The sequence below is a fragment of the Sus scrofa genome, chromosome 5 (assembly GCF_054392235.1).
Source record: "Sus scrofa isolate SSC_HxYL_T2T_F1_AM1 chromosome 5, Sscrofa_HxYL_maternal_Yorkshire_Landrace_v2.0, whole genome shotgun sequence".
Taxonomy (NCBI): Eukaryota; Metazoa; Chordata; class Mammalia; order Artiodactyla; family Suidae; genus Sus; species Sus scrofa.
The window spans coordinates 53,593,782-53,603,384 of NC_139387.1; the positions used below are offsets into that span (position 1 = coordinate 53,593,782).

At 42.4% G+C, this 9,603-nt stretch overlaps 1 protein-coding gene across 1 annotated transcript in view; it reads left to right on the top strand.

Moving 5' to 3' along the window:
• The window catches only part of TM7SF3 (transmembrane 7 superfamily member 3), a 43,157-nt gene extending 38,407 nt beyond the window's left edge, over window positions 1-4,750 (top strand). The window contains exons 11-12 of the mRNA XM_001925025.8: window positions 317-479; window positions 2,212-4,750. Of these exons, the coding sequence (XP_001925060.3) occupies window positions 317-479; window positions 2,212-2,474 (426 nt within the window). The 3' untranslated portion in view covers window positions 2,475-4,750. The remainder of the gene's footprint in view (window positions 1-316; window positions 480-2,211) is intronic.
• The last annotated feature ends 4,853 nt before the right edge of the window (window positions 4,751-9,603 follow it).

Below are 9,603 nucleotides of genomic sequence, written 5' to 3' on the forward strand. Positions count from 1 at the left end.
TTGAATCCCAGCTGCAGCTGCAACCTACCACAGCTGTGACAATGTTGGATCCGTAATCCACTGTGCCACAGTGAGAACTCCAAACTGTAGGTGTTGAAGGTTGTTTTCAGTTTATCTTTTTTTGTTGTTTTTTGGTTTTTGTTTTTTTTGTTTGTTTTCAGTTTATCTTTTCAGATGACCTTTATTCAGCTCTATGACTTGGTCCCTCTTCAAATACGGAAGTGATTCCTTGGGATTGAGGCTCAGGAATGATGAAAGTTAGAAACTGTTATTGTGCTCCCAGAACTGACACCTAAACACTTCTTCTCTTCTGCAGCTGAACATACTGACTTGTGGATTCATTGGTTCCTACTCGGTGGTCTTGGCCATTGACAGTTACTTGTATACAAGCCTTTCTTACATCACTTTGAATGTCCTCAAGAGAGCGCTCCACGTGGATTTCCGCAGAGCTTTCGTAAATGTGCCTTTTCAGACGAATGGTAAGACCAAGAACCAGGGTGATCAGGTTCCGTGTTGCTGTGAGCTGTGATGTGGGTGGTGAACGGAAGAGCTTGAACTAGATCCATCCACGGCTCCAATGTGGTTTTGCTGTGGCTGTGGCATCAGCCAGCAGCTCCAGCTCCAGTTCGACACCTAGCCTGCGAAACTCCATATGCTGCTGCTGCTGTGGCCCTAAAAAGACAAAAAAAAAAAAAAAAAAAAAAAAGAACCAGGGTGATCATCAAATAGGAATATTGGCCCACGTGTGCAAACAAGAGCCCTTAGTAGCCAGGTTGAAAGGTTAACTGGATAGCAAGAATAAACTCTCACCAAACCATAAGAGCCCTGTGTTAACAAGAACTTCTGATCACAGGAGCTAAGATAAATGAACTTTGTGAAGATGTTTCTAAATCAGGATTACTCAGGTTTACCTGGGCAATCCCAGTTGTGAGGGAAACACTGAGAATAAGGCTGTTTGGCACCTTAGAAGGGGTGGGGTGAGGAGGGGGGTGAGAGCAGCAACCTAGTGTTTAAAGCTGTTTTCTTGTTTCCCTCTTATAAAGAAGCACGTGATTTACTAGTCAAAAATGAAAGTGATTTTCGATCAGTAGTTATATTGTTTCCTCAGTTTTAAGAGTCTACCCATTAAAGATTTTCCATTAACTTTTTGAAAAACAAAATGACTGTTAAATTACATGTTCACAAAGCCTATAAGATGTGTTGGTTTCAGAATGTTAAAATAGGGAGGATGGCAAAACAGATCTTAGAACTGAAGATAGAGAAGCACAATCGTGCTGGTTTTGAATATTTAAGGGCAAATCTTTCCTTCTGCTATCCCGAGCCTGCCCTCATTGTTTTGGACATGATGGGAGAGCCTTTGAAAATCCACGTATCTTGGAAGTTTGACAGTGTTTTGCCAAGCCTTTTCCTGGATGCTTAGTACAATTTGTTGCATCTCTTCCTGCATTTCTGTATCCACAGAGACCATACAATATTCTGCATCCTATTGATGAGTGGGATGGGACCCCATTTAGGGTGAAATGGGAAAAAAGTGCAAGGTGATGTCTGATGTTCCTTGATGTAACTTTGTGAGGGATCATTGCCTTTCCCCCCTCCTCTGGCAAAACATGACAAACAGCTCTATCTGTGGGCACCAGTCATAAAATATGGAATTTGGAGTTCCTGTTGTGGCTCAGTGGTTAATGAAACTGACTAGGAACCATGAGGTTGCGGGTTCGATCCCTGGCCTTGCTCAGTGGGTTAAGGATCTGGCATTGCCCTGAGCTGTGGTGTAGGTCACAGACGCAGCTCGGATCCCGTGTTGCTGTGGCTCTGGCGTAGGCTGGCAGCTACAGCTCCGACCCCTAACCTGGGAACCTCCATATGTCACAGGAAGTGGCCCTAGAAGAGGCAAAAAGACAAACAACACAAAACAAAAAAACAAAAAACAAAACAAAATAAAACAAAAATATGGGACTGCTACATGATCCAAACAACTAATTCCTTTACAACCTATCTGGACTTTCAAATGCCTGTTGTGGGAAATTCTGAATTTCCTCGCTCATTCCCTGGCTGGTGAGTGAGGACGTACATGGATGCTTGGACAAACTCACCAGGAAGCGTCATAGTAACTGAGAAAAGATGATCCAGGTTGAGGCAATGAAAGGTTGTGTTAGATCTCTGTTAGGTTTTCAAATAGAGTTCCAACGGTGCTTTTCTCCTGTTTTTCAGACTTTATTGTCCTGGCAGCATGGGGGATGCTGGCTGTAAGTGGAATTACGTTACAGATTCGAAGAGAAAGAGGGCAGCCGTTTTTCCCTCCCCACCCGTACATGTTATGGAAGCGCGAGCGTGAACGCAGAGTGACGAACATTCTGGACCCCAGCTACCACATCCCGCCCCTGAGAGAGAGGCTGTACGGCCAGTTAGCCCAGATCAAAGCACTCTTCCAGAAGGAACAGCCAGCGGGAGAGAGAACGCCCCTGCTTCTATAGATGCCAGAGAGCTTGGTCTTTGTGATCTTGAAGGACAACCCAGGCACCACTGCACATTGGGTGTTTCTGCCCTGGTGCTTCAGCAGTCTCTGGGGCAAGTCTGCTAAGAACCCGGCCTCTGTACCTGCTTTGTACAGTTTTGTGCTGTTCTTATTGAGAGAGCCTAAGGGTATGCCAGGGAGGTGACAATAACCCCAATGGAGAGGGAGGACGATGGCCAGAAAGTTAGTGGTAAGGAGGTTTTTCCTTATGACTGAATACTTAAGAAATTATCTTTCGATCTGTAAATATATGTCAATTAATTCCATTAAATAGATGCACACACACACACACACACAAAGAAATTTAAAAAACAATTGTTCTCCTGTAAAGCCCTGGTGTTTTCTTTTTATATAACTCCTTGAACAATTCTCTCTTCTGAGTCTGTCTAAATTCAGGGCTGGGGCATGGAGAGTGGTTTTTAGTTAAGGGTTAGACTGAGTTTTTATTTGCTACTGTTTATGGAGGTTTAGGGATTTGATACTGCACCTTTGAACTTCAGAGTACAAAAGAAGGAGAACTAACTTATTTTCTTCCTAAAACCTGTCTGAATACCTTGCACCTTTCTTACTACCATATTTTATCCAGAGGTACCCTTTTGTTTCTTTTTAATTGTGGTAAAATACATATTTACCGTATCAATCATTTGTAAGTGTATAGTTCAGTAGGTGGCCCTTATCTTTGCCTTTTATTGCTTAAAATAGTAATTTAACTAGCTGAATTATTTCAATTATTTGACAATGCCAACTTATATAGATAACAGAACTTTTATATAGATGCTTTATTTATATTCCAGATAAAACATGGCCTTTTGTTTTCCTTTCAAGGCCTTAAATAGTGTCGACCACTGATCTCTAATTTAATCTGCATTAGATGACATGAATTGTTTTATTTTTAGGAAACAGATTGGCTCCTAGCATCATCTATAGTCCCATTAATAAGAAAACCTTTTGCATTTTGTGTTCTTTCTGCTAAACTTGTTAGAACATTGATATAAAATATAGTTTCAGAAAATTTCTGTATGAAGTCTTTGTACTTTCTGTTTTAAAGTGATGAGGAGGGAGTCAGAAAGGATTAAGGTGTTTAAAGAGCTGCTTTTAAGGTGGGCCTTGGATTCTGTAAGGAGAGTCCCTTTGGTTTTGACTTTGTTCCACCACAAGAAAGCACCGGGGTGCCCTGGGCTGCATCCCTACCCCTCATGGTCTTTTCTCTTAACCGTCAGAGCCTCGCCGAGGTTCTGCCTTGAATTTGATGACTGTGACATGCCCAAGTGGCCTTGAGGTCTATTATGGTTGCTGCATTCCCATTTGTGAGTTAACCACTATTTAAATGATGCTGCTTTTAAGAGTTTTTCTTTTTTTGTTCACACCCTCAGCATGTTCCAGGGGCAGGGATCAAACCCACACCACAGCAGCAACCTGAACCACAGCAGTGATGATGCTGGATCCTTAACCCAATGAGCCACCCCCCACTTTAAAGAGTTTTCCAAATTATAATAGGTATTTGAAGTTTCAGATAACTGAAGTTTTCAACTTTTGCTTTTAAAAAAAGTGTTTTGGGGAGTTCCCGTTGTGGCACAGTGGAAACGAATCCAACTAGGAACCATGAGGTTGTGGGTTCAATCCCTGGCCTCTATCAGTGGGTTAAGGATCCGCTGTTGCCACGAGTTGTGGGGTAGGTCGCAGACGCGGCTGGGATCTGATGTTGCTGGGGCTGTGGTGTAGGCCAGCGGCTGTAGCTCTGATTGGACCTCTAGCCTGGGACCCTCCATATGCCACGGATGCAGCCCTAAAACGCCAAAAACAGAAAAAAAATGTTTTGGAGAGGCTGAAACAAAATGAAAAAATACATTAAAAATATAATAAAAATATATTAAAAAATCATTTTTGCTTTGAAAAAAGTATACACAGGTGTTTGTTTACTATTTATTTTGTAATCTTCCTTGTTTCTATGACTTCAGTAACGCTTAAAGTTGAAGAAAAATGTGTGGTTTTGTATTAATAATTCACTGTAGGGATTCTGGATTCTGCTGTATCGTAAATTCTAACAAAGGTACATGGAATGTTTGAATTTTTTCCTATACCATGAAAATGCACTGTCAGTGAAGACTGTAAAGACAGACATAACTTTTCTTGGAGGGGGGAGACGAATTGTTTAAAATTTTTCATGATAATTTGTGAGTAATAAGCCATTTTGTATAATTTTTTAAATAATAAATACCTATTTTGAAAAAAAAACGCATGAAGTCTTACTACAATAAAATTCATAAAATTTTTACCAACTGTGTTTGTACCAAAGTACCAAGACATGAGAGGACAGTGTCATAGCTATAAAAACAATTATTTAATCAGGACAAACACTTCTTTATGTTAAAAAATCCGCATAAGCATAAACGAAATGATAGGAAATGAAGAAAATCTGGGGTAATGTATTAAAAGTTATATCCTTTGTTAGAAGGAAAACATGTCTTTAATGCATCAGTTTGTGTTGGTGTCATGGGCATTGTGGTTGTGTCAGACCAGACAAATGGCAGTGTTACCAGAAACTTGATTCTACTATTTAAATGTTTTGGTTCTGATTAACCTATTTTAGATTAGCTACTAGGTTGCCAGACCTGTGCTGTAGATAAGTTGAGTCCTGTATGAAGTGGGCTGGAAAACTAACAAAGAAATTGCTAGAATTTTAGACCAGGAATGAATTTTAGTGATTACGTTATCTGATCTAACATGTTATCATGGTTTTTTAAACCTGAGGAAATTCTTTTTTCTTTTTTCTTTTTTTTAGAGCTGCACTCACGGCATATGGAAGTTCCCAGGCTAGGGGTCGAATCAGAGCTACAGCTGCTGGCCTACACCACAGCCACAGCAACTCGGGATCTGAGCCCCATCTGTAACCTACACTACAGCTCACTGCAATGCCAGACCCTTGACCCACTGAGTGAGGCCAGGGATTGAACCCGCATTCCCATGAATACTAGTCAGATTTGTTTCCACTGGGCCACAACAGGAACTCCCAAGCTGAGGAAATTCTTAACCAGAGTCAATTATATGAAGTCACAGTTATCAAATAATAGTACCCAGACCAAAATTTGAGAACTGCCTGTCCACATGTGCTTTACACTCTAATGAAAATATAAACCATTGACTATTTTCAATTTTCTTCTGCTGGTGAATTCATAGCAAGCCCCTAATGTTAACAGTATGATCTCTTCTTCTGGAGAGTTTTAGTTTAGTTTTGGGGATTTTACACAGTGAAAACATGTTTTTCCAAGTTAATTCTCTGCAGTTATGGACCATGTCCTATTCATTACAAAGTACATGACAGATAACTAAAATTTCCAATGTCTCTAAGAATTTCTCCGCAGCAGCATCTGTATAGAATGTATGGGAGTGAAGGTCACTCCTTGATGATGTCATTGATAACCTGTTATTAATTTTCATTAAAACTGTAGAATTCTGGGCTCTGATTTCCAGAGACCTGTGTGGAGGCTTTCCCATTGTGCCATAACCTTTTTTGGGAGAGAGAGGCTACCTGTGTTTTCCTTTTTGCTATGGGCTGAATTGAGTCTCCCCACCCCCGCTACAAAATCCTTACGTTGAAGTCCTAACCTCCCAGTACATCAGACTATATTTGGAGAGAGGGCTTTATGGAAGAGGTAATTCAATTAAAAGGAGGCCATTAGGGTGGACCCTTACCCAATCTCACTAAAGATTTTTTGTTGTTGTTGTTGTTGTTTTGCCTTTTCTAGGGCCGTTCCCTCAGCATATGGAGGTTCCCAGGCTAGGGGTCCAATCGGAGCTGTAGCCACCGGCCTACGCCAGAGCCACAGCAATGAGGGATCCAAGCTGTGTCTGCGACCTACACCACAGCTCACAGCAACGCCGGATCCTTAACCCACTGAGCAAGGCCAGGGATCGAATCCGCAACCTCATGGTTCCTAGTCGGATTCGTTAACCACTGTGCCACAACGGGAACTCCAAATCTGACTAAAGTCTTTTCAAAAAGATTAGAACATAACAGAGACACCGGGGCAAAGTACATGTGAGGACACAGTGAAAAGGTGGTTGTCTGCCAGCCGAGGAGAGGCCTCAGAGGAAATCAGCCTTGATCTTGAATTTCCAGCCTCCAGAATGCGAGAAAATAAACATGTTATTTAACCCACCCAGTCTGTGGTATTTTATTATGGCAGCCCTCGCAGACTAACATACCTTGGAAGTCCTTTTATCCTTTTTGTTTTTTCTTTTTACAGCTGCACCTGCAGCATATGGAGGTTCCTGGGCTAGAGGTTGAACCAGAGCTGCATCTATAACCTATGCCACAGCTTGCGGCAGTGCCAGATCCTTAACCCACTGAGCGAGGCCCGCATTCTCACAGAGACAACAGCGGGTTCTTAACCCACTGAGTCACAACAGGAACTCCTATCCTGATTTTTTTTTTTTTTTTTTTTTTTTGTCTTTTGTCTTTTTGTTGTTGTTGTTGCTATTTCTTGGGCCGCTCCCGCGGCATATGGAGGTTCCCAGGCTAGGGGTTGAATCGGAGCTGTAGCCACCGGCCTACGCCAGAGCCACAGCAACTCGGGATCCGAGCCGCATCTGCAACCTACACCACAGCTCACGGCAACACTGGATCATTAACCCACTGAGCAAGGGCAGGGACCGAACCCGTAACCTCATGGTTCCTAGTCGGATTCGTTAACCACTGCGCCACGACGGGAACTCCCTTATCCTGACTGTTGATTGAAAGACCTCTGGGCAGTTCGGACTGTTTCAAGGACCACCGTTTATGAAACTGAGGTAGAGAGTGGAGATTTGGGCTTACCAGGGACTGCTTTGTAAATCATCACACTGAGGAGGCTGGCCCTTCTGGATCAAGCCACATCAGCACAAGGGGCAACTGTTTAAAAATTGTAGTACAGGAGTTCCCATCGTGGCGCAGTGGTTAGTGAATCCGATTAGGAACCATGAGGTTGCGGGTTCAATCCCTGCCCTTGCTCAGTGGGTTAAGGATCTGGCATTGCCGTGAGCTGTGGTGTAGGTCACAGATGTGGCTTGGATCCCGTGTTGCTGTGGCTCTGCCATAGTCTGGTGGCTACAGCTCCAATTAGACCCCTAGCCTGGGAACCTCCATATGCCACAGGAGCGGCTCAAGAAAAGGCAAAAAGACAAAAAAAAATTGTGATACAGCAATAATGGTCTGACTTGACTCTCATCTTCACTCATTCAATCAAGGTTTTCTTGAGTTTCTTAAGTGTCAGGCACTGCCTTGGGCACTAAGAAGACAGCCAACAATATAGGCCTGGTCCCTGTTTCAGGGCTTGGAGTGTGGTAAGTGAGACAGATACTAAAATAGTTACCCAAAAGAAGTACAGTATGCAATGAAAATTTATAATGGAGTGGGGGGTGTAGCATCTGGGATGCCAGGGAAGAATTCTTTGCAGAAGTGACATTTAAGCAAAGACTGGATGTGTAGGACAACAAGGAAGCTCAGTGCTTTCCAGGTAGCTGAGGGATACACAAACAAAAGCTTGGTTGAAAGCAAACTTATGGTTTCCTATGGGGGAAGAGGGAGGGAAGGATAAATTAGGAGTGTGAGATTAACATACACACGCTACTATATACATATATAAAAATATGTAAAATATATAAAATATGTAATCAACAAGGACCTCTAGCACAGGTATAGCACAGGGAACTCTACTCAATATTCTGCAATAACCTATATGGGAAAAGAATCTGAAAAGGAATGAAAATATGTATATGTATAATTGAATCACTTTGCTGTACACCTGAAACGAACACATCGCAAATCAGCTGTACTTCAGTAAAAAATAAAAATTAAAGAAAAGAGCCTGGAGGCTTTCCCTTCTCATTTTGGAGGTGCCCCAGTGGAGTCTCATCTGCACACCCACCAGTCATTACAGCCCTTCATTTTGGTGCTTGGTGGGATCAGCTCTCCCATTCTCAGCTTTTGGTATTTTGAGCACCTGATCCAGACATGATGCTGTCAGGTTTTGTTTTTATTGAGATATACTCAACATACGACATTGTATAGGTTAAAGGCATACAATGTTGAGTTAATACCTTTATATATTACAATATGGTTACCATCACTAACTAACACCTCTGTCATGTCACATAATTCTTTTTTTTTTTTTTTTTTTGGCCACCCCGTGGCATGGAAGAAGCCCCTGGGCCAGGGATTGAACCCATGCCCCAGCAGTGATCTAAGCCACAGCAGTGACAAGGATAGATCCCTTGATGGCTAGGCCAACAGGGAACTCCTCCATAATTATTTTTTTGTGGTGAGAACAGTTAAGATTTAGTTTCTCAACAACTTTGGAGTTTATAATACAGTATTGTTGACTATAACTACTGTGCTATGAATGAGATCTCCAGAATGTGTTCTTCTACTAGTTATTAGTTTGGACACTTAAACATCTCCCCGACTCCCCTCACCCCCACCCCCAGCCCCTGGTTACCTCTATCCTATTCTCTGTTACTACAAGTTTGGCTTTATCAGATCCCACAGATAAGCGAGAGCATACAGTGTTTGCCTTTCTCTGCTGACATCTCACCAAGCATAATGCTCTCAAGGTCCATCCATGTTGTTATAAACGGCAGAGTTTCCTTCTTTTCATGGCTGAATAATATTCAGTTGTGTACAAAGGCAACATTTTGGTCCATCTGTCCACCAAAGGACACTTAGGTGGTTTCCCTGTCTTGGCTATTGGGAATAATGCTGCAATAAACATGGGAGTACAGATATTTTTTCAATATCTTGTTTTCATTTTTTTGGGATATATATCCAGAAGTGGGAGTGCAAGATCCTATGGTAGTTCTTCTACTTTTTTTTGGTTAGTCTTCTCTTCCTCATTACATTTTAACTGAACTACCAAGCTGCACAGAGCACACCTGGCTTTTTTTTTTTTTTGCTATTTCTTTGGGCCGCTCCCACGGCATATGGAGGTCCCAGGCCAGGGGTCAAATTGGAGCTGTAGCCACTGGCCAACACCAGAGCCACAGCAACGCAGGATCCGAGCCGCGTCTGCAACCTACACCACAGCTCACGGCAATGCTGGATCATCAACCCA